Raw genomic sequence first — 24,342 nt, 5'->3', positions numbered from 1 at the left:
GGACTCTTCATAACGAAACATGCAGTCGTCAGTGTTCCTTAAGTACTAATGACATGTATGATATGCTCAAAACAGCATATTGTAATGAAATGTATCATGATAATGATAAAATATCATCCTAAATTTAAAACAGAACAAGGAATCAATGACTAAATGTGGATGACTAAAATGTTGAGGTGTAAACTAAATGTTTTGATGCAAGATGGTTCATTGTAGAGTAACTATTTCGCTCTAGGCTACAATGCCTGCCTGTACCTCACTATGTATTCATTTATTCAATCTCTTTTCTTATTCTTATCTCGAAACTATCAGAAACAGTGTGTCAGCCGTCATGCAGTGTGTTCATAAACATTTTGTGGAAGAGGCATTAACTCTTTGTGTGATACATTAACTCTTCAGATGAGACGTCTGGTGCCTACCCCCAACACTGTGACTCAGAGAGACTCACAATCCTGACTCAGAGAGTTTCTCTAGAACAGAGTGCTCTTTATTACATTGTTTACAATTGATTTATGCAGAATTGTTGAAAGATTTCCCTTCAATGCAGCTGGTTTTGTGTCTCTGGTGGAGATACAGACACTTAAAAATGGTTCTTAAAGGTTCTTTAGAACTTTAGTTCTTTAGTTTATATAGAATCGGTTCATGCTTAAAATGTTCTTTGTATGGTGAAATGGTTCTTCAGTTTGATGGAAGATTGTATATGGTTCTGTATAGACATTTTAGAAAATGGTTCTGTATAACACCAAAAAGAGTTCTTGTGTTGTTACAAATTTGACACTGGAATAGTAGAACCCTTTTGGTGTACATATATGGTGGTCTGTAGAATCATTTTCAAAAAGGTTGAAGCCTATGTAGAACCACACACAACACATTCTTCATCAATCTGAAGAACCATTTCACCCTGCAAAGCACTTTTTAAGCATGCAAATGGTTCTACATAATACTCATGGTTCTAAACAGAATCATTGTCTTTACTAAAGAACCATCTTTTTAAGTGTGGCTTCTCAGCAGGTTCTAGCTAATCTAAGGCTAAAAGAGCCGGGTGCTTCATTAGTGTGAGAGGGAGTCGTGAGCTCTACCTGCCCGTGAGCAGCTGACTGCGGGACGGGGTGCAGATGGGCTGCACGTAGTAATTCTCCAGCTTGATCCCCTCGGCGGCCAGCTTGTCCAGCGTGGGTGTGCGGATGTCTGGGTTGTGGTAGCCGATGTCGTTGAAGCCCAGGTCATCCGTCATGATGAAGATGATGTGAGGGGCTTGGTGTCCGGGCACGGCGGCCCCGGGCTCGTTCTCAACCTGATTGGGGCTCGTCCAGTCCCAGGACAGGTAGCCCACACTAAGCAGACTCATCACGGACAGACCCGTGAGTGGCGACAGGGCCATGTTAACTTTCCCCCTGAACAGACTAGAGAGCAGCATTGAGGAGGAGCAGGTCCGAGAGAGCTGCACACGCTGCGTCCATGTCCGAGGACTGCAAGGAGGGAGTGAGTGAGAGAGACAGTGAGGGAGGGAGGGAGTGAGTGAGTGGTCAGGCACACAGCTTCGTGGCTTCACTGTTTCTCCCTGCACGGGGTCCGTTTGCTTTCGAGGATTACCGCACGATTCCTTAAAAGCTCTGGTCTTAACCCCTCCCGCATGGATAGACCTGAACCAAACACTGTTTGGGTCACATGCCCAAACATACAAACATGTAAACATACAAACAGTCAAAAATATATTCAAAAAACACGTATCACTGTTTTCTGCATTAACTCATTGAACTTCTAGGATGTAAAGCGGAACCGTATTACAGAAACGTCTTCACTCTCAAATCTGATCTGTTTAGCTAGTCACCATGACAACTCGAGTTAGCACTGAATTTGGGACAGAAGCGAACTACATTTTTAATTTCAGAAACTTATCCACACTCCAGATGAGGAAACAGTTTTACAGAAACATCCTAACTAGACTAATTTCCCACATTCTGTCCTAACTTTGCGAAAACCCCAGAGTCTTAACCTGTTTCTATCGTTCACGTGGTGACAGGCAACACAGCTCACTGTAACTAACGTTAGCATAATGCCGTTACAATGACCCACACTGTGAAAACGTTATAAAAGCCCCAGACACTGCACACACGATCTCCACAGTCCCCTCTTATTACCTTCGCGTGTTCTCGTTGATAAACGTACAGCGACAGTGGTGAATAATAAGGAGGCCGAGCTGAACTCGTGTCGGTTTATTAGGAGGGATAACGTTCGCGCGCTCGGCTAAAGCGTTTGGGAAACTGAAACTGTGGAGCCGCGACGCTCTGATAAACAACACCAAGCACAAAGTCTTAATATTCATAACTTTAACTTTTATCGCGCTTTAGTTTTGTTACACCTTATCCACAACAGCAACGGCAGCTAAACTAGCCTGATCATTTTGATTACGCGCTGCTGGGCAGGGATGGTCGGTTGCTAGGAAACAGACATGGCAGTTGATCGTCAACTTCGATCCAGTAAGGGCTTCCTAGCTTAACAGTATAAGATACTGTCAGATATTTTAAATGAAAGTAAGATAAAAGCTTCTGTAAAACACGAATATGTGAAAAATCTTATCTGGGCCTGTCAAGTCTTAACTTAGGACAGAAAGACAGGAGGTTTCTGTGATGCCTCTCCTGTATCTCCACTGAGCCTTTGTCCTTTCTAAAAGCTAAAAGATTGTATATTGCAAGACCTCCGCCATTTAGTGTTGCTATAAAGGAGAGGGGGTTGGTTCATAGAGTTGTCAGCCTCTTCTGTATATCCTAGGCAAAACACACAATTCGACAACTCAACTAGCAGCAAATGAAAGCTGAACAATTTTGCTAAAAACAGACATTTTCAGTGTCAGAGAGTATTTCCCTGAATTAGTGCATTCACAATGAAGTTCATGTTGTGCCAGGCAGACACAACACAGGCTTCAACATGCAGTGGGAATAGTGGGCACAGTGTTTAAAGCCTATCGTTTAAAACATTTCATTAAACAGCGTTGATATAATTTAATAAGTGACACTTAAGATTAACATTTTTGTCACGCTCTGTATAACAGAAACGCAACTTTCATGCGTGAAAGTAAGTGTCCCCCTACATTTAGCACGACACAAAATGTGTCAAATTGAAATCAGGTGCACCCGACCAGGCGCTAAGCATTAGAGCCCAGTTGGAGGATCTTAAAGGAAGCTGTCTTACTTAAACCTCAGATATTTGGTCTGGCCTGCTGTATGAGTGTGGTATCATCCTGCCTACGTCAAAAAAGCTCTCCAAGGCCTTCAAAAAGAAGGTCCTAGATGTCTAGGATGGGGTTTACAAAGATTTCCAAAACACTGGAAATCAGTCATCCCACTGTCGGAACATCATCGAGAAGAGACTTGAAACCACTGCCGACTTGTCCCTTCAGGACACAACTCTGTATTTGCTTCATGTTAGCTAACTAGCATAGCTTATTTTGGCTTTTACATTTTATGTCAAAATATAGCTGATGGTCATATATATTAATCTTTATTCATTATTTTAATGAAAATGAATATATTTTAAATTTCTCTTTCATAGATTCCTATAATGTATTGACCCAGGCTTACATATAAAAATCAAAACGTTATCTCACATTAACAGACTGTAACATTCAAAGCTCTTGTGAGATCTTCCCTTACTGTCCCAGAGGTTAACACTGTGCCAACCGACCCCTGTACCAACCATCTCCGATCTCCCCTATGGTTACTTGTTTGCTTTATCTCTGATCAACCATGAATGCTGTAATTCCCAGCATTCTGTGTAAACATGGCCAATGTAGTCTGTGTATGGGGTCTTTGTAATGACTTCAAATTGAAATTGAAAACAGCTCTCAAACCTCGAGGTTGCCTAACCCATCACAAAATACTCTTCATGATTCTGCAAACAGAAACAGGAGGCCCTGTCCTAAAAGCTCACGTTTTGGGCCTTTGGGGGCATTTTGCGGGAGCTGGGGTCCTCAACAGCCTTCAACGGGAGCCGTGTTCTAGTGCACAAGAGTCCTCTTTATTGGGCTGTGACTGTTTGTATTGTATGTGAGTAGAAACCGAAAAGAGCAGGTACTAAGTCGCCCTGCATCGTCCCACAGAGCCCACACAGGACCAGCAGATAGCATCTCCACTAGAGACGAACATAAAGGAGCACTGTAATGTGCTGCTGCCACAGCACTGCTTCAGAAGCCTGTAGGCTCATTCAATTAAGGCAAATTTGATTCTATTTAAGCATATTAAAACATGAAAGTCAGATATGCTAAACATATCTGAAAACAAGAGCACTTATGTTTTCCACGAAAAGAGAAAACACAGAATGACTGAACGAGTGCTAATGAGCCTGGTTTATTGGTTCACAGTTGCAACACTACTGAGACAGTCTTTGGAAGCAAAGAAAGCATAACAGCTGTTTAATGGGTGTTTCTTGGACTGGGTGTCTACGGCTGAACAGCTGCACACAAGTCTAAGATTGCCGTGCACAATACTAAGCAATGGCTAATGTAAGCACACCTCCTTTGGACTCTGAAGTGGTGGAAATGTGTTTTTGGAGCTTTTTCTTGGACACATGGGTTCCCATATGGAAAAGAAATAAATGTATAATGTATTCATCAAATATCTTTGAACATGTCTGAAAATGGCCAAAACTGTTTTTTTTTTGACAGTATGTATTTTATTTAATTGTACTTTTCCCCACATAGGTGTGGTGAATGCTAGAAGAATGCTACAGTACCAACTGTAAAGTCTGGTAGAGGGTGAATAATAGTCTGGGGTTGTTTTTATGGTTTGGGCCCCTTAGTTCCAGTGAAGGGAAATCTTAATGCCACAGTATATAATGACATTCTAGAGAATAGTGTGATGCCATCTTTGCAGCAGTAGTCAGGGCCCTTATCTGTTTCAGCATGATAATGTTCCAGTACACAAAGCGAGGTCCATGAAGAAATGGTTTGCTGAGTTTGGTGTGGAAGAACTTGGCTGGCCTGCACAGAGTCCTGACCTTAACCCCCAGCAACACTTTTGGGAGGAATTGCAACCCAGACAGCATACCAGGCCATATCACCCAACATCAGTACCCGCTCTCTAATGCTCTTGTGGCTAAATGGAAGCATACCCCTCAGCCATGTTCCAAAATTTAGTGGAAAGTCTTCCGAGAAGAAGATGTTATTGTAGTAAAAGGGGGACAAACTCCACATTAATGCCCCTGGGTTTGACACAAGATGTTCCAGCGAGCATATATGGATGTGATCTTTCAGTGTCCACATACCTTTGGCCCTGCAGGGTGGGCCTTGGGGAAGATGTATGCAGTGAGCAAGCAAGCAATGACCATATTCACATTAATTTTATTTGTTTATTTTTCTTTCTATGACAAACAACACAAACAAGAAGTAAGCGACAGATGATTTTTGAACTACACCTCTGGCACAAGAAGGCCTTGAAAACATTTCACACCATTAAGTAAACATTACATTACAACCTTAAGTCAACAACAACAAATCCACCTTAAGCTGGATTATATCCAAAGAGCTCAATCAACCCACATGTCAAAACATTCAGTGTCTTTTTAGACTTCAACCTGTTCTGATGTGTTTCTAAACTTACTATATTAAATATTTATTTTGTGGCATTTAAAGGAACAAATACCCTCAAAATAGCCCATTTAAAGAAACTAGACTTACAGTAATGCTAAGAATAATATAAATGCATTTTCATATCTATTCATGGCTGTTTTGGCTTCTTCAGTCACATTCTTTTGGTCAAAGTCTCTTCACTCACCAACAACCACTGTTTCAAGAGTGTGACCAAAGAGTGACTGAAAAAAGCAAAAGATATAAAAATACATTATTTATACACACCTGAGCTAGAAATAAACCCAAGCTTGGTTTTTTAACATGTCCTGACCTTTTCAACCAGGGCTCTTGTTCTTTAACTCCTTAAAATCCAAAGACTTATTACATGCAAATACTTATTATTCAGTAACTATAGAGACTTCAGTGCAAATTGGTTGAGTTAGTCTTAGGTCATAGAAGTGTATAATAGAACTTTGGGGCCACTGCTGGGCGGCTGGCCATTTAAGGGGTTAAAATCAATTTAGAGCTGGACGCCACTGATCCTGCCTGTTACATGTGGTACTTTTTTACTTTGTTGGCGGAATTGCTCATCACTGTATGGGTTGTTTAGGTTGCCTGGGAGACGCCACTGTCAATCATTTTGCATTCTTGCACACCCAAACAGTTCCAAGCCAGCAGCTTGACATTTTTTGGAACATTTATCTACTATCAAATAGTGGTCATTTAGATATATTTCTTAAATATAATGGCAATTTTCTTTTTTTATCTTTAATATTAAAGATATTTATCTTATATATATATATATATATATATATATATATATATATATATATATATATTATACATATATATTATATATGTTATATAATATTAAAACAAATCTAAAATTTTTGAAACTGTGTTGGCAGGGGTTTAATGAATAAAAGTTAGAACTAAAGTTCCTCAGCAACTTAGTATAAGGCTTTTAAATTGAGTTTGTTGTCATTTATGAAAATGATTTTCATTCAATTAGTTGCTTTCCATTTCATGATTCACTCTCAAAATTCTCATTGCTTTCCAGTAACTGGTTACAGGTTCTTTTAGTTTAGGTTTAGGCTCCATCGAATTCAATTCAACTACCATTAAACTCCATTTAATTTTATTTGTATAGGACTTTTTTTCCAATGACATTGTCACACAGTGGTTTTCCAGAAGGTCAGGCCCAGACTCAGACAGTTTTTACCTTCGAAATGTCCATTGATAGACTAGACATTAATTTATCAAGAACAAGGAATTAGAAATTACAAAAAATTTTATCACGATTGGTAAAAATTTCATCATTATTTGCAGATAAAATGTGCTCATTCAGTTCATTTCACTGTAAAGATTTTCTTTACAGATACTCTTTTGTACCTCCAGTCCTTCTGTACTGAGCTAGTCAGCATTTTTTCCTTACAGTATGGAGAAAAAGAGCACACATGAAAGGAAATAATTAGGGAAGGGGCCAGTAGAGCTGAACGCAGAGAGTGGAGCAGATGTTGGCCTTGGCAAACATAGAACAATGTCATTGAATAACATCGTCTGCTTCTTCTAACAGTAAAGTCATTCTAATCAAGGGCAGCACTTCCAGTAAACCACCACCTTTCACTCTCAAACTAGTACAGTAATTTTCTCTGATATCAAATCACACATGCGTGCGTCCGTTTAGTTTATTTCACTGCATTAATAGCTATCACTTTTGCTGCTTTCTGTGTGTGAAGCACAGACGAAAAGTACAAAGCTTGCATTCTTCTGTACTTTCAGGTATAGGAAACAGAATGCACATTAAAGTTAAGCTTCTTTTTTTCATTCAGAGTGGGGTATGTGTAAAGATATAAAAGGAACGGCCTTTTCCTTCCTGCTTTCATAACCTACATTCCCTCCCCCTCTCCCCACAGGCTAAGTACACATATGTGCTTATGTGTACACCCATTTGTAGCTTGTGTGTGTGCTTATGCGATATGTCTATGTGCCTGACATTTTGGAACGTCACATCAATGGCGGCCATGAAAGCACGTTCTGTTAGTTAATCGCAGGAAAAGTGAGTTTAATTTAATTATGTCACACACATCCATTCAATCACACATAGTAAGGTCAGCGTATATGGACTTTATATGGATATAAAACATTTGCATTTTGTGAGTGAAACACTTCACTTTGTGGCCAAGAGGGGTATATACATGATATTATGACAAACAATTCAATACTTAATATCCATCCATCCATCCATTTCCTAAGCCGCTTCTCCGTCAGGGTCGCGGGGGGGTGCTGGAGCCTATCCCAGCAGTCTTCGGGCAGAAGGCAGGATACACCCTGGACAGGTCGCCAGTCACTCACACCTAGGGGCAATTTAGCACGTCCAATTGGCCTGACTGCATGTCTTTGGACTGTGGGAGGAAACCGGAGAACCCAGAGGAAACCCACGCAGACACGGGGAGAACACAGAGAGGACCCTGGTCACCCAGCCAGGGAATCGAACCCAGGCCCTCCTTGCTGTGAGGCGACAGCGCTACCCACCACGCCAGCGTGCCACCCCAATACTTAATATATAACTCAATATATAACTTTCAGCACTATCAGCTCTTTATTTATAGAGTCTAATGTAACATGTGAAATTTCCAAATGTTCATTCACCACCTCACCATGTCATGAAAAACAATACATTTACATCTGCCTTTTCAGCCTTAAGGAGATTTATCTCTGCCCATTCACACTGAAGTGTAAGGAGAGTTTCAGCCTATTCGTACATTCATTCATATATAAGAGTTTTGGGGTTACCCTATTGCCTAACATGGACACCCAAGCAATTGCCAGGCTTCTGTTCCTTCTTATACTGCCATCGAAGCTGTCTAACTCTGTCAGCTGCATTAAACTACATCAGAACCTTGAGCATAAAACAAACAGTGGGCCAGCTGGTATTGAAGCATGAACAACTGTAGTATTTTCTACATTACATCAGACACATATATGACAAATGACTGGAGATATTGAACAAAGCTTAAGCTTACTATTCCATCTAAAATAGTGCAGCAGTTACATTCAGCTGAAATTTGAACAAAAAGTTGGTGTACATGAAGCCAACCTCAGCCATGTAGAAATTCTAACATTATATATATATATATATATATATATATATAACACCACTAAAAATTGTATATTGTAATTATACCATGTTTATACTGCCCACTACTAATCGTGATATGATTGGGGTCCATGCTTTATCATGTTGTGCAAACAGCTTAGTTGTGGGAAGCGCAGCAGAACCTCACGAATGGCAGGTAGTTTTTAGATCACGGCGAACAGAAACACGTTTATGAGCATAAACTGAACTATCAAGGCCAGCTCAACACACACAGACACACACACCTATAACTACATGCATTAGTTTTACCGCAGATCAGGAAAGCTCTGATTCAGCATGAGTCTGTTGCTGCCATACTCCATGGAAATGAGTTAACCCCTTATACCCTGTATGTGGGTCAACACTTCAATTCCTCACTCTAATAACTACATAACTTACATATTACTTTCATAATACTTACCAAATCACTCATACTAACTAAATAAATGCCCTAGTATCAATAATTGAATAACAGGCATGCTGCTGAAGTTGGCAGATATGGACATAGAATAGGGCTACATACACAAACGTACACAAATCAGCCCTTATATTTACATTACATGTGTATCCTTCATTTCAAAGAGAAGCATGTGCGAATCTGCATTTCCATCCACATTTATGTCTGCACTCTTTTAATGAAGCAAGACTGAGCTTGTTTTGCCTGCCTGAACATTTCTTGGTGTTACGTTTGGAAAACAGCCTGTTTTTTTTTTTCTTATGCTCATGAAAGGAGCTCTTTTACTACTCTGACCCCCTGGTCACCCAACTCACCCCTCCTCAGGTAACCCATCTAAAACATCACTCCCCCACACTCTACTACAGCACAACTACCACTAATACTACCATTACTGATAAACATAGGCAGAGGTGGGCAGTATGACAATATTTTATTGTTATTAGGGTAAACTAAATTGTTTTCTTTCTATATTGGGAATATCGTCAGTACTTAAAAGCTGCATGTTTCATTACGTTAGTACCAGGGAACAGAGTAAAATGTTAAAAATGTTTGTATGTTACTAAATTTCAGTGTTATGTTAAACATCCAACAAAGCTTGAATGAAAAACATATGCTATAAATATGATTAAACACAGCTTTAAAAACTTCTGATCAGACCTATCTGAAAACTATGTGGGTGTGGCTAATGAGCAGCTTGATTGACAGCTCTCTGTCCAAAACTCCTTGCCTGCTCAGGCGCTCATACAGAACTACAACCATTATTCAGCGTTTAACAAACATTAACTGGACAAAAGAAATGATGGACAGACCTGCAAACAGATGGATGCACAAACAAACAGATAGATGGACAGACAAAAGAACAAACGGACAGACAAAGCAACACTTAAATGATGGAATGGATGAGCGAACAATGTTTGTGTTTGGATAAATGAATAAACAAGTGATTGGTGAGGGGAATTCTTACGAAAGTGTTACTCATTATTAGGACCACCCAATTTGCATGAAGAGGAGACAAATACTAAATCATCAGCTGACCTGCCTCACAGCTTCACACAGCATGATAGGAAACCTTAGACAACAAACCTTGCTTGTGTTAAGATGAGCTTGGATTGCCAGCGCAAACAAACGGAATAAAAATAACACCTGACTGATTATTTTAGAACCGCCCAAAAATCAAAACTAAAAGTGAGAGAATAAAGTGAGAGTGAGGTGATGATAAGAGGAGGTTGTCTGCTGACATACATGAATGTTCAGCCGTGAGCAGAGGTGATGACGGGTGTTCTCACCCAGTGATGGGTCAGGATGGTGGGAGTGGGAGGGAAAACGTGCAAAGAAATTACTAGTTAGTATAGATATATATTTTTCCCTGTCCCTGATACAGAGTGATGCAACCACATGTCAGAAAGTGTTAAGAGCCAGAAATAAAGACAGTACATTTCAACCAAAGACATTACAGAGAAGCAAAAATGGAGTCTTTTTGAATGATAAGGCAGAATGGATTACGATTAATACGACCAAGGACGTGAACTAACACGGTAGAAATGGTCCATTTTGGTTTCAGGTGGAATTTAGTGCCATGTGCAATGTTGAGTAAAAAAACATTCAGAGTTTTGATGGCGGTTTTTAAATGTGTTGTTACTGTTTAATTGTATCTGAGTGTCAAAATATCATGATACATATTGTGTATCATGTGTTACAGTAAACCAATCATTTTGGCCTCAATAGCCACTGCCTGGAAACACACACACACCATGCCACACACAGTCTGTCAAAATTATTACCACTACACACCAAAGATGGCACAATACCACTTTTTCTTTTCTGATCCTGATATTGAAACCTTAAATATCGACCAATACTGATGTGATACTATACTAATCTGATATTTTTTCCTCTATTAACAACAAAGCTTTAAAAAGAGGTCTTTTTAATTGAAGCACTTTAGTTAAGATTAGCATCTAAAAGTTGACTAATCATGTTGAAACTACTACCCCACAGGAAGAACTACACAGCCAGCAACAGCACACCCCACAGTGAGAGTGTGTGCTATTTTAAGATAGATTTGTTGGATCAAATTCTTTTACAACCGATATCCAGTCTGGCATTTTCTGCCAATATTGACCCGACACAGAAGCCCACATGCATTCACATAATCAGACACACATAAAGCTCCAGCACATGCAGCTTCAACCCTGTGCACTCAAACACCGTCACTGCCTCAAACCCCCATCGCACATAAACTCTCTCACACACACACACACACACACACACACACACAAACTCACAAACTTAGGCAAGAGCAAACACACCTGTTCCTGTTAAACGAGACCAAACTGGCACGTTTTAAAAAGGGTTAGATCTGTATATTTGCGTCATGTTAAAGCAGGATTTGTTTGTGGTTTTACACCCACCGCTTCACGATTGGGTATTTTCACCAAATATGACAGACATGTGCGTGCTGACTAGCAAATATTTTTAACCACTGAAAAAACAGAACTCAGGAAATAGAGGAGAGTGCTGTTTTAAAACATTTCAGCACTTTCAAACAAATCACTGGGCCGTGTGTGCGTTTGAAACATCTCACTGCTTTAAAGTACTTCATTGATGAAGACCCCAGACAAGGTCTTGGACAGTGCTCTGCTCTTCTCTCATTTGTTGAAAGCGCCAGCAAAAGTTAAACCAGGCAGATCATGGTGGCTACTGGAGCTTTTTGTTGTACTGAGCAAACTGCTAAATGCAGCTTTTAGGGGTGAGAGGCTCAGTGAAAATCATAACATTAAAATAAAAGATCACAGGATAACCATCAGATAATTGTACACTTGAAAAGTCATAGCCTATCATCTCTGTCAGTTTCCTTGTCAGTTTTATGTGGGTATATAATAAAAATAATGATGATGATCCCTGGCTCCACCCACTTATATACCTCCAAGTGATCCTGGACTCATCCACTGCGTGATTTTGAAGTCTCTGTGCTGATCATCTGAGTCCTAGACTGACAGTGTTTTCACAGTTCTGTTAAAGCGAACCTAGAAGGGAACCCGCTGCAAATGACCTGTTCTTTCTGCGTTCACACTGTAAGTGAACTGTAAAGAGCACTCAGTTCTTGTTCTGGTCCTTTGGGATCTCAGACCACAGCTCCATCAGAACTCGGACCCCTTTCACAGCGCTCGCCCAGCGGGCCGCATTCTCTGATCAATCCGACCTATCAGGTGACGAGAAGACCCACCAGACCCGCCTGCATAAAAAATGGGGAAAATGTGGGGGTCTACCGCGGAGGGTCTCCGTTTTCGGCTCAGCTCCTCACTGAAGCGCCACCCGGCGAATTTTCATTCATTCCGCGTTCAGAGTAAAAGTAGCTGAAAACCGCGTTGCGTGCCCAGCTCGAGCCTTTAACACGGTACAATCACGCGAGCTCTCGCATCTTATCCCGTCAATACGCACGCGGCGCTGTCGGTCTCAGATCACGGACAGACTTTATCCGGAGTAGAACCTTATAAATGACCCTCAGGGCCGCTGAAGACCGGGGCTGTGTGTACGGCGAGCCTCGAGGCCTTCACCATAAAGCAACGCTAAAGCGGACTGGGGCCGTTTTGTTTCCAAAGTGTACAAATTAATCGAACTGAGACCACCCAGAGAGCTGGTCTCGGGTGGGTTCGTTTCTGAGGGCGTTTAGAGGGTCTGAGTTCGTTTGGCGTCTTCACATATGCAAAAGACACCATGACTCAGCGCTCGGAGTCCACTTCAGGCGCTGGAACGGCCCAAGTGTGGAAACGCCCTTAAATGTCTGTCTGGATTTGGAGCGTTGGATTAACACACGAAAACAAAAACACTTCACACGTGCAAATGACTTAATGTCTGCTCCTTTACAGAAGACTTTTCTGACCAGTGCTGCAGTGAGTGGCTTCACACCCAGCCACCAGCAAGCTTTTCTCCATACTGCCAGTTCACCCTGCTTTCACTACAGGGAGCCAGAGCCGTAGTTGACTTCATGGGTGAGTGGCTCTGCTATTCGGCTCACTGTAGCGTGTCTTTCCAGTCTGAGAAAACTAAACTGGGCTTCATGATTCTGTTATTATCAGGGCTGGCCACAGACTGGATGGCTTACATGGGGGCCTCACCTAGTGAGACGGATCACTCAAGTTCTGGAGTCTCTTCCAGTTTACCTTTGGCCCTGTGTTAAGAGGACTAGGCTTCCTAAAGATTTTTTTTTTTTGTGGAGAGGGGCTATACCACCCTCGCTTCAGTCTCTGTGTTGCTGAGTGGGGTGATGTGGCAGAGTCCCAGGTGGCCGAGAAGGGTCCCACAGCACCACCTATTGTGCTGGAGAGTGCCTGCACTGAGCTCCACAGTGCTGCCCAGAGCTCTGGAGAACACCAGTGAGAGTGTTCCATGACTCCGTCCAGGGCCATGGAGAGCACTGGGTCAATGATGCCTGCCCTCAAGGCTCTGTCCGATGCCATGGAGAGCACTGGCTCATTGATAACAGCCCTCAAGGCTCTTCCCTGTGCTATAGAAAGCACTGGCCTTGTGATGTTTTCCCTTATCATGACACCCTTCAGGTACTAGGCCAGAGATGGCTCACCAAGACACCTAGCTGCCTCTCCTGGGGTGGCAACTACTGGAGCTGATGCTTCTGTTCTTGCTCCAGGGCCAGCTTCCCAAGGTGCTGATCCTCTTGTGGTGGTCTCCTGTGCATGCTCATCCTTTTGCTGGCTCCCAGAGTTGCTCCAGTGCTACCTTTTAGGAATGGTCCACCTGGGCCAGCTAGCAGGGCTGTTCCTTCTCTGCTAGGTCAATAGATTGTGCTACAGCCAGCTTCCCAGTTTCTATCGTCTGCTTCAGAAGCCATGCCTATGGGGTGGGGTGAGGTGTCATGGCTCCCCCATCTGGGGACATTCTACTTGGGCCTTCCCTGGCTCTTTCCATTTGCACACCTCCAAGTGATCCTGGGCTCTCTAAATGCCTGCCTGTGTTTTGGCCCCTGCCTATGGATTTTGAGTTTCTGATTGACCCAAATAAAGCCCCTTTGCACTTCTAGTGGACTTGTGTACAAACTCTTTTGCAAACATAATCAATACAAATTATTTATATATGCACATACAAAAATGCTGGCTGCTGCTTTGCCATTTGCCACAATTACAGTCTAAATTGACTTATTGGAATAAAATAATTTTAAGTTAACTTTTTTTCCCTTCTCTCTTTTTGGAGTTTTCATCTGACAGCAAGGTGTCATTGTTTACATTCATTAAACTTTCTTTTGATTAAAAAATAAGTATTTGTTCACCTTCATCCTTACACTCTAAATCATAACCCTGGCGTGGGTGAGGGCCCCCGCATGCGTAGAAATGGCCCTGAGCACATTCAATACAGGGCCTATGTAGACCTACCCATCCACAGAAACTACATTTCCCACAATGCGCCGAGTCTACTACGTGACGGCGCTGGTTCAAAGGTGCAAGGCGGAAAGCATGATGGTTAGGGAAGATAGCTGAAGCTACTTAAATGCGACAAAGTTTGTTTACAAACATCTTTTTCTTTTTTCTTTTGCTGTTCTCGTGAGACATGACGTCGAAACACCCAGAAGTCTCAGAGCATGCCCTAATTAATTTGATATACCTGCATTTGAAGGAGAATGGACACGAGAACGCGGCCAACGTGCTCAGAAAGCACGCCCCTCAGGTTTACTGCACGTTTACTTACTTACCAAGCGTTAAGGGTCTTGTTGTGATGTCTCAGTTATAGCGCATTTTACTGCTCTTGCTTATGTTAAGCTGGACAGCAGTGAACGTATATACAGCAGTATAACCGCTGCTGCGCTGCATGATGAACTCGCAGGGCTGCAGTAACAAAGTTTAACGCGGAATGTGAGCGTGGTGGTCGTACGAGGTGGGTCTGTGCGCTGTGTTGACGACGACCCCCGCTGCCAATGTTTTGTTTGAGCTGACTCAGTCCGAGTGGGCGAGCTGCACGCTGGCCGTTAGTCGACTGTTAGTTTTCATTGTACAGGACTGTAGGGCGCTTTTTCGGTTGTTTTTGGTTTCTGATTGTTCAGAATCGAAACTAATCCTCAGAAGGTCCTCAGGTGCTGGTGTAAACACAGGCACTGCTCGTGATATAAGGGCTTATAGTGCACACGCTCCCAATATAGCTCTGTTCTCTCTCTCTCTTTGTTCCTCTAGCTTCTCTCTACAGCGATACTGATCGACACTTATCCCAGTAATCCTGGTTATAAAGTGCTTGTTTTACATCATCTGAACGAACACGGTCCATACCTTATAGTACAGAGGCGGATCAAACAGTGTGTGAGCTCAAGAGCTGATGGAGACATGCAGCCACTGTACTCTCTCATCTGTTCTGTCTCTCTTTCTCTGTTCCCTGTCTGTCTTTCTTTTTTTTTCATTTTCTTTAAACGTTTTGACGCTATTTGAAAATTTCATACATATTTCAGAGAAAGGAAATGGTCTTACTGTATATCATAAACATGTATTTAACAGAAAATTACACTAATTGCGGTTGAGAGTCACTGTAGTTCATAAATGGAGCGCAGCACTCTTGGTCTGTCCTGCATCCCTGTTTTGGATGCAGGGTTTATCTTATCAGATTTCATGATACTTCAAGAAGTTTTAACATACACAGTGTGTCACGTGTCATTTTACTGACATGTGATAAGTTGGAACAGATAAAGCCGTTTGATGAACTGAACAGCGCTGAACTAAGTTCAGTTAACTGAGCCTAATCACTCTGTCTTTGTAATCAAACATGCAATCGGTCAGTGTTTTTCAAGTATTAATGATGTCCTTGATATGATCAAAAAAAAGCATAGTGTGACAAGCTGTGACATATTTTATCACGCTAACAATACTTATCGTCATATTGCTCAGCCCTTTTTCACAGGACTACAAATTTGTGCCGTCTCTGCTCAGTTCAGTGGTGTTCCACATTCTGGGAAATCACTGCTCTGATATGGTGAGGCAAATATTGATGAGATGGAATTCCACCAAACTTTCTAACTTTCTGAATGTTTAAAAGTCAGCGTTACTGTCACAGCGAGGTACAGTTTCATATTACAAACATCACAATGGAAACAAAGTCATTTAGAGTGGTTTGATGTTATGTTGTGGAGAAATTTAAGAGTTTTGGAAGAGTCTGAATTGTTCTCAGTGGTGGTGATGGGAACCAGATGTCTGTAGCTTCCATACAGCTGCAAAAGCAGATTCACAGAAAGTTATTACACAACAACAGTTATGAATGTGCTGCCTGATGCCTGAGACATTGTTTAACGATCGTGCTTACAGAAGAATCTTGCCGAAGTATGTTATTTTAAATGTATTTGTGACCGAGAGGTTCATTGTAAAGCAAAAATTCCCCAAAGAAAGATTTTTGTTTTTTAGATTTACCATTGTTTTTACATGATTTACATGACATATATAAACTCAGAAGACACATATAGGTTCACTGTTGGTTTTGGACAGTAAATTGAATGGTTATATTTCCATTTTGCACATTGCAAGCCCTGGTTCCTGTCACCACCACAGTCTTCAAGTTTCTCTGCAATGAACTGTTTCACATTAAACCATGTTGCATGACTTTGTTTACATCTCAACAGTCAAAATATGCAAGAAAACCTCTGTTGTTAATCACAGCTTACTTGATAGCTGCAGGCTTGATACTGGAATGTAATCCACATACTTTTTCAAACATTTGTATTCTGTTAGTGCAGGTCTTGTGCAGTTAAACCTGTTGCTGTTTAGGAAAGATATCAATTATATTGTCTGCTTAATTTGTAGGTGAAGACTACGAGTGTGAAAGTGTCTCTGAATGACATATTCAAGAAATGGCTGAGGTGAGTGTTTCTTTAAAAGCAATGTTAAGTACTTGTCATGGGTCGCTCCTTCACTGCCTTTGTTGTTCTGCACCAGATTCTCATCGGAAATTACAAAGAGTTTAGTATTTAGCTGAACAGTGAATCAACTTTGTTGCTGTTAAGAACTTTTGTACAAGGAAAACATTAACAGCAGAAGGAGGCCTAAAATGGAACTGAATGCTGTTGGAATGCATGACGTTTATTGCTGGTTGTGCTTCATTAAACCTTTAACATTTGTCTTGCTTTATGAAGTGAGGAAAGTGGAAAGAACAGTACAAGAGAAGATCCACAAGGGAAATCAACGGTCAGCAACGCAGGTAAATTATATTAATGGTATGAAAAGGTCTCCACTGAAATGAAAACACACTTTACCTGCCAATGACTTTGTATTTCTAGGTCACTGTTCAATTTTAAGCAAATTTATGACCATCTTAATGCTTTTGTACAAAAAGGTCAGATTTCAATTTAGTCTTATTCCTTCTATTGAAACGTGTGAAATTCATTAGAGGCATTTTTCACTTAGTGATCAGAATTATTCGTTAGAGTTCATGCTGTCATGCAGCTGTTTGATGAACTGAACAGCGCTGAACTAAGTTCAGTTAACTGAGCCTAATCACTCTGTCTTTGTAATCAAACATGCAGTGGGTCAGTGTTTTTCAAGTATTAATGATGTCCTTGATATGATCAAAAAAAAGCATAGTGTGACAAGCTGTGACATATTTTATCACGCTAACAATACTTATCATCATATTGCTCAGCCCTTTTTCACAGGACTACAAATTTGTGCCGTCTCTGCTCAGTTCAGTGGTGTTCCACATTCTGGGAAATCACTGCTCTGATATGGTGATCAAGGACATCGTTAATACTTGAAAAACACTGACCGACTGCATGTTTGATTACAAAGACAGAGTGATTAGGCTCAGTTAACTGAACTTAGTTCAGCGCCATGTCCTTGACATGATCAAAAAAAGCATAGTGTGACAAGTTGTGACATAATTTATCACGCTAACAATACTTATTTTTTTATCAAAAGAAAGTTTTTGTGGATGATATTGTTTTATTTTTAACTAATCCAGAAATGTCTCTTTCTTATTTGCAGGATTTGGTGCAATCATATAGTTCTTTTAGTGGATATAAAGTTAACCTTGATAAAAATCATGCCACTTTCTATATTCAATTATAAAACTATAAGTCATAAGTTTCCTTTTAAGTATACACCTACAAATTTTAAAGACTTAGGTGTTCTAGTAAATAGCAATCTAAAAAATCTATATAATCTCAATCTTATTGGCCTGCTGGAGAAGGTGAAATAAGGATATTAGTAGATGGATTGACCTCACATTACTTGGTAGAATTAATGTAATAAAAATGAATATTTTGCCCAAATTTCTATACATTTCAGTCACTCCCTGTTCATGTACTGACATCTTTTTTTTTACCTCTCTTAATAGACTGATTAGGTAATTTATATGGTGTGGTAAAACTCCAAGGATCAGCTTAAATAAATTAACTCTGGACTAGTCAAGGAGTTCTGGACTAGTTACGACTTCCTAATTTTAAACTTTACTACTGGCCCGCCCAAGCTAGATTTTTAGCCCAGATATTTGATAGGGGCCCCCATCCTTCATGGCTAAATATTGAAAAATTAGAAATAAAAGAGGAGACCCCATATACACCTAATATATAAATGGGATATAAAGTTAGTCAAAAGGCAACCGATAACCCCATGATTCACCACCTAGTGCAAACATGGGGAAAGCTTCAAAAATTATTTGGACAAAATGGATTTCTCTCATGTAAAACACCCCTATGGAGAAATGGATTACTTCCACAGTTCATTCAAAATAAAAAATTTTAGTGAATGGCCCAAAAAAGGAATTCATCGTTTAGAACATTGCTACAAGGAAGGAGTCTTTATATCTTTTGAACAGATTAAACAGGAATATAATTTAAACAATACATATTTGTTACCTACAGCTATGAGACATCATCAGAACTAGCAGTAAACACAATTGGAATCTACCCACAATGACACCAATGGACAAGGTCTTTCAGATCAGCCACTTCAGAAAATTATATCAAATATGTATACAGCACTTCTATCAAATCAATCTGTAAGTGAACCAGATAAGTCGAAGGTTAAATGGGAGTAGGATTTGGGTGTAAACTTAGATGCAAAACTGTGGAGTGATCTGTGTAAAGATAGTGTTACATCTATTGTAAATTCTAGATTAATTCAGTATAATTTTATTCACCAGCTTTATGCTACTCCATCTAAATTGCATAAATTTAACCCCTACGTTTCACCCCACTGTTTTAGATGTGGCTCTGCTGAAGGAACTTTTTTGCATTGCACCTAGACATGTCCTAAAGTGCTAAAAAAGTCCTAAAAAAGTCTGCAATACAATATCGGAGATTAATGAAAAGGCCTTTCCAGTAGACCTAGAAATTTGTCTTTTGGGAAACTACACTAATGCAGATTTCAGAAATAAACATGCTCTACAGCTTACAGAAATGATGTTAATCATTGCTAAAAAGTGTATTGCGCTAAAATGGAAATCAGAGGCTCAAATTCCTAATGGGATGTGGCTTTCTGAAATCAAGAGTTGTATATGCTTAGAAAAAAAATAACCTATCAATTAAATAATAATACTAAAGTATTTTATAAGACCTGGCAACCATGTATTGATTACATTAAGGACGTTCCACTGGACCAGATAGAATGTATACAGGCATAAATAAATATAATTGAAACACTCATATCTCACCCCTTTCTTTTTTCCCCCCCTTTTTTTCGTACAACAATGTATGTTTTTCATTTGTTTTTGTTATTTGTATTATGGTTATAACCTTATAAAATATTCAAACAAAAAAAAAAAAAGGAAGTGTTGTCTGGATACATTTGGACACATATGACGTTTTGTTAAGGCGGTGACAGTATATTGCTCTTACTATGATCATAGCGTTACTTATAGAGCAAATATTGTCACCCTCTTATGTCTTTTTCACAAAAATTGTTTCTCTTTCATGCAGCACCCAAAAATGTCCCCAAGGAAGGACCCAAGATTAAATCTAAAAAACACAACAAATTACAGGTATGGAGCTATTCCTATGTTCATAGAATGTTAAGTTGTAAGCATAAGATGTAGCCCACAAATGTCTCTTACTGATCTGTCAACATTAATCCCACCCTCAGGTACAGTCAACAGCTGGAACAGGGAATCGCGAAAGGAAAAGACCTCAGAAAAAGAAGGACAAGACAGCCGTTTCAGAAGGAGGCCACATAGCTGTTCCGGAACCTGCATTCAGTCCCACAGTAGGAGAAGATTCTGACTCAGATTCCAGCCTCGATGTGGAGAAGTGGAAAAGATTAGCCTTAGAGTTCTCTGGTAAGACAGAAAGATGTTACAGTGGTATAGGATCAGCAGATGCTCTGTCCTGTTTTTCTCTGTTCTTCTCTTGAATTTCCCAACCCATTAGCACAAGTCTGTCAACTTAGAAGAGATTGTCTGAGGCATTATTGACTAAGTAGTCTTTCATAGAAACAGAGGACGAGACTCCAGTACATTTGAAAGTATTTGAAAGTTAAACAGCAAAACAGCCTCATACTGTTAAATGGTGATGCTTTTTATGAAGATCATACAAGCTGTGTGTGTATGCAATTGAATACCCATGTAGGCAATGGGTGTACTAATCAGAAGTGTTGTCTGGATATATTTGGACATGTATGACGCTTTGTTACTGCAGTGACAGTATATTGGTCTGACTGTATTACTTTTTAATTGCAGTATTACTGATAGGCAAACATCATTCTCCTCTTACATCTTTTTCACAAAAATAGTTTTTCTTTCATGCAGTGCCCAAACCAAAAAGGACCAGGAATGTGGGACGTGGTATCAGCTCTACAAAAAAGGACAAATTACAGGTTTGCAGCTTATGCTAACATTCATAGGATGTTTAATTATAGAAGCTATAGCCCGCAAATGTCTCTTACTGATTTGTCAGCATTAATTCCACCTCTGTGTACAGACAACAGCTGGACCAGGGAACCAGAAAAGTCCTCAGAAAAAGGACAAGGCAGTCAGTTCAGAAGGAGGCCAGACAGCTGTCCCAGTACCTGCCTTCATAAGTCCCACAGTAGATAATTCTGACTCAGATTCCAGCCTCGATGTGGAGAAGTGGAAGAGATTAGCCTTAGAGTTCTCTGGTAAGACAAAGAGTTTACAGTAGTGTAGGCTCGCTAGATGCTCTGTCCTGTTTTTCTGTGTTCTTGTCTTGAATTGCTCGAGCGCAAGTCTATCCACTTAGAGATTGTCTGAGGCATTATTGACTGTGCAAGTTTCCATGAAAGACTCCTTAGAGTACAAGACTCCAGTACAGTCAGTCAACTTATGTCTGAGAGTAGCATAGGTGTCAACCTCTAAAGAGAGTAATCCTTATATTTACAGCTTCCAAAACGTATAAATTCACTGATACCTCTATAGTACTTAATAATGATATTAAATTGTATTTATTTGTATTCTAATTCTATTGCAATTTTCTTTACTGTCATATTTCCCTAGTATCTATACTAATCATATGGAATCAGAAATTTTAGTTTTACTGTATTTCACAGTTAAACAGCTAAACAGTCTCACACGCACATAATCAATGGTGGAAAACGCAGAGTCTGGTTGTATTTTGTGAAAAGCTGACAAGATAAAAGCCTCCTGTAGAATAATCTGGAAGGTGAGACTAAGGAGTTAATGCATTTATTGCCCATGCATTTCAGTGTAACAAGTCACAGAAACTATACTGTGTCTGATTATTATAGTGCAACATTTTTTTTTTTGACACTTTGTTGGCTTGACTCATTTATCACATGTGGCAATATCTGTTTTGTCTGTGTACAAGCATGCTCTGTCTGCTGTCCAGAGTCCTTATAGCCCTATACAGCCTTATACCTCCAAAATTGTGGAAAAAACTTTTTATACAGGTAAAAAGAATTGGTTGACACCTATGGAGTAGTATAAAGTAGGAGAAATGTAGAGTATAGAGTAGGCGTGTCCTAGTGGCCTCTAACTCTGTGCATAGATATAATACAGAAGACAATTACCTCATGTCAGTTTGTTGTTATAAATGAGCAATTATTAGTGAATAATGACTAATGGTCATATTAACATATTACCATGTTGTTTTTCTAGATGCTGGCACAGCAAAGACAAACATCAGCACCTCTCCTGCAGCCTTTTCAGAGAAGTCTGCAAAAATAAGACAGCCAGCCAAGACAAAAAACGATAGAGGCACAAACATAAAGGCCAGGCCCTCTCCCAGGAAAACTAAGACTAAACCTGCCATAAATTCAAACACCACTAAAACAGAGAAACCTTCAAAAAAAAGAACCAAGAAAACTAACATTATTACACTAGATAATATGGAAACTTCATCCAAGAAAGCAAAAGATAAAGGCAGCTTTTCAGAACCTAATATGGTCGAGATCCCTGTAAATAAAATGAACACTCTTTCAGAACAACTTGTAATCCCTACGACTGATGGTCTCTCAGAGAATGGCACAATTACCCACCCCCCTGAAAAGGTTAAACACAAAAAGAAAAAGAGCCAGTTAGAATCTAATAGCTTTGAAACTACAACCAAAAAGGTTGAGACTCAGAAACCAGAAAATCCAATAGAATGTAAACAAGTCAAGAGTTCCTCTAAGAAAGCTAAATCTAAAGTTGTTACATCTCCTGAGCCTTTAGGTGGGGAGCCTCCTTCTGTGGAAGGTGAGGCTGGGGCTGCCAGTAGCCGCTTAATATTTGACCATTCGGGAAAGAACAATGCGTTTTCAGATCTAGTTGAAACTCCCTCTAAGAAAGCTAAATCTAAGAAGTCTGTTGAACACACAAAACCTGTAGATGGGAAGACCCCATCAGCAAAAGCTGATGCTGGGGTGGCCAATAAACAGTTAATATCTGATCGTTCAGAGACTCCATCAAAGAGAGCCAAGGCTAAAAAGTCTAATGATGTTCTTAGTCTTACACAGATTGACATTCCTTCTAAGAAAGCTAAAGCCAAAAAAGCTAAAGAGCTTCCTGAACCATTAGCCGTGAGGACTCCATCAACAAATGCTGATGCAGAGGTTGCCTACGGGCAATTGACGTCTGATCAGGTAGAGGCTACATCAAAAATAGCCAAGGCTAAAAAGTCTAGTGACATTCTTAGTCCTACTCAGGTTGAGACTCCCTCTAAGAAAGCTAAAACTAAGAAAGCTAAAGAGCTTCCAGAGCATTTAGCTGTGAAGACTCCATCAACAAATGCTGATGCAGAGGTTGCCTACAGACAATTGACGTCTGATCAGGTAGACGCTCCATTTGAAACAGCCAAGGATAAAAAGTCTAGTGATATTCTTAGTCCTACTCAGGTTGAGACTCCCTCTAAGAAAGCTAAAACTAAGAAAGCTAAAGAGCTTCCAGAGCATTTAGCTGTGAAGACTCCATCAACAAATGCTGATGCAGAGGTTGCCTACAGACAATTGACGTCTGATCAGGTAGAGGCTCCATCCGAAACAGCCAAGGCTAAAAATTCTGATGATATTGAGAGGCTTCTACAAATCGAGACTCTCTCTAAGAAAACTAAAGCCAAAAAAGCTAGAGATCCTCCAGAGCCTGTGGCTATAAACACTCCAACTGGTGAAGTTGAAGCTGAGAATGTCAATAACTTAAACATTGATCACTCAGAGTCTCTGTCAAAAAAAAAAACTAAGAAACCAGAAAGTGCTGCAGAGCTTCATCCAGGTGAGAAACCCTCTAAGAAAGTAAAAGCTAAGGAAACGGACAGTATCTCAGAGCTAAATATAAGTGAAACTCCATCTCAGAAAATTGCAGCTGTTGCCCTCTCAGAACCGGTTTATTCTGAGAGGCCTTCTAAAAAAGCTAAACATCAGATATCAAATACCCTCTTGGAAGCTCCTCTCTCAGAGACACCGTATAAAAAGTCTAAAAACAAGAAAAGTACAGAAGCTGATCAGGCTGAGTCTCCCTCTATGAAGGCCTGTTCAGATATCGGGGGAGCTAGCAAAAAACACACCTCCAAAAAGAGCAAGAGAAAGATGCCTGACAACGTAGAAAGTGCTGAGACTCATTCAGTAACAGATGTCTCTAAATCAGCAGAACACATTAAATCCAGAGCAGATGATCACAGTAGTCTTTTAACTAACCAGACAATTTCTTCAGAGGATATCATCAGCCCTAGTACCCAAACCCAGCACGCAGAAAAGAAAAGGAAAAGTAGAGATGAAGAAAACATAAATGTTTCAGCTCCTGAGGATGGTCCTGCAG

The 24,342-nt window shown here is 40.2% G+C and overlaps 2 protein-coding genes and 1 long non-coding RNA gene across 6 annotated transcripts in view; 2 read left to right on the top strand and 1 right to left on the bottom strand.

Moving 5' to 3' along the window:
- arsia (arylsulfatase family, member Ia) overlaps nt 1-24,342 on the bottom strand; it is a 35,536-nt gene that overhangs the window by 2,557 nt on the left and 8,637 nt on the right. Inside the window, exon 2 of the mRNA XM_037542747.1 lies at nt 1,080-1,469. Within this exon, the coding sequence (XP_037398644.1) occupies nt 1,080-1,469 (390 nt within the window). The remainder of the gene's footprint in view (nt 1-1,079; nt 1,470-24,342) is intronic.
- LOC108443930 lies at nt 12,405-14,199 on the top strand. Its single transcript, XR_001859194.1, has 3 exons — nt 12,405-12,944; nt 13,032-13,154; nt 13,242-14,199. It is a non-coding gene; the product is annotated as an uncharacterized LOC108443930 (long non-coding RNA).
- The window catches only part of tcof1 (treacle ribosome biogenesis factor 1), an 11,851-nt gene continuing 2,117 nt past the window's right edge, over nt 14,609-24,342 (top strand). For 2 of the 4 annotated variants that reach the window (XR_005130962.1, XM_017724853.2), the window contains exons 1-8: nt 14,609-14,841; nt 16,950-17,005; nt 17,279-17,343; nt 20,060-20,121; nt 20,223-20,415; nt 20,884-20,951; nt 21,056-21,233; nt 22,210-24,342. The exon at nt 22,210-24,342 is cut by the window's right edge and continues 129 nt beyond it. Coding sequence is in view for 3 of the 4 variants with exons in the window: in XM_017724853.2 (XP_017580342.2) it covers nt 14,725-14,841; nt 16,950-17,005; nt 17,279-17,343; nt 20,060-20,121; nt 20,223-20,415; nt 20,884-20,951; nt 21,056-21,233; nt 22,210-24,342 (2,872 nt within the window). In the remaining variant the exon portion in view is untranslated. The remainder of the gene's footprint in view (nt 14,842-16,949; nt 17,006-17,278; nt 17,344-20,059; nt 20,122-20,222; nt 20,416-20,883; nt 20,952-21,055; nt 21,234-22,209) is intronic. The other 2 variants (XM_017724854.2, XM_017724855.2) reach the window with 2 other exon arrangements.

The sequence above is a fragment of the Pygocentrus nattereri genome, chromosome 11 (assembly GCF_015220715.1).
Source record: "Pygocentrus nattereri isolate fPygNat1 chromosome 11, fPygNat1.pri, whole genome shotgun sequence".
In the NCBI taxonomy this organism is placed as follows: domain Eukaryota; kingdom Metazoa; phylum Chordata; class Actinopteri; order Characiformes; family Serrasalmidae; genus Pygocentrus; species Pygocentrus nattereri.
The sequence above is the reverse complement of the archived record's forward strand: the minus strand, read 5'-3'. Positions and strand labels throughout refer to the sequence as shown.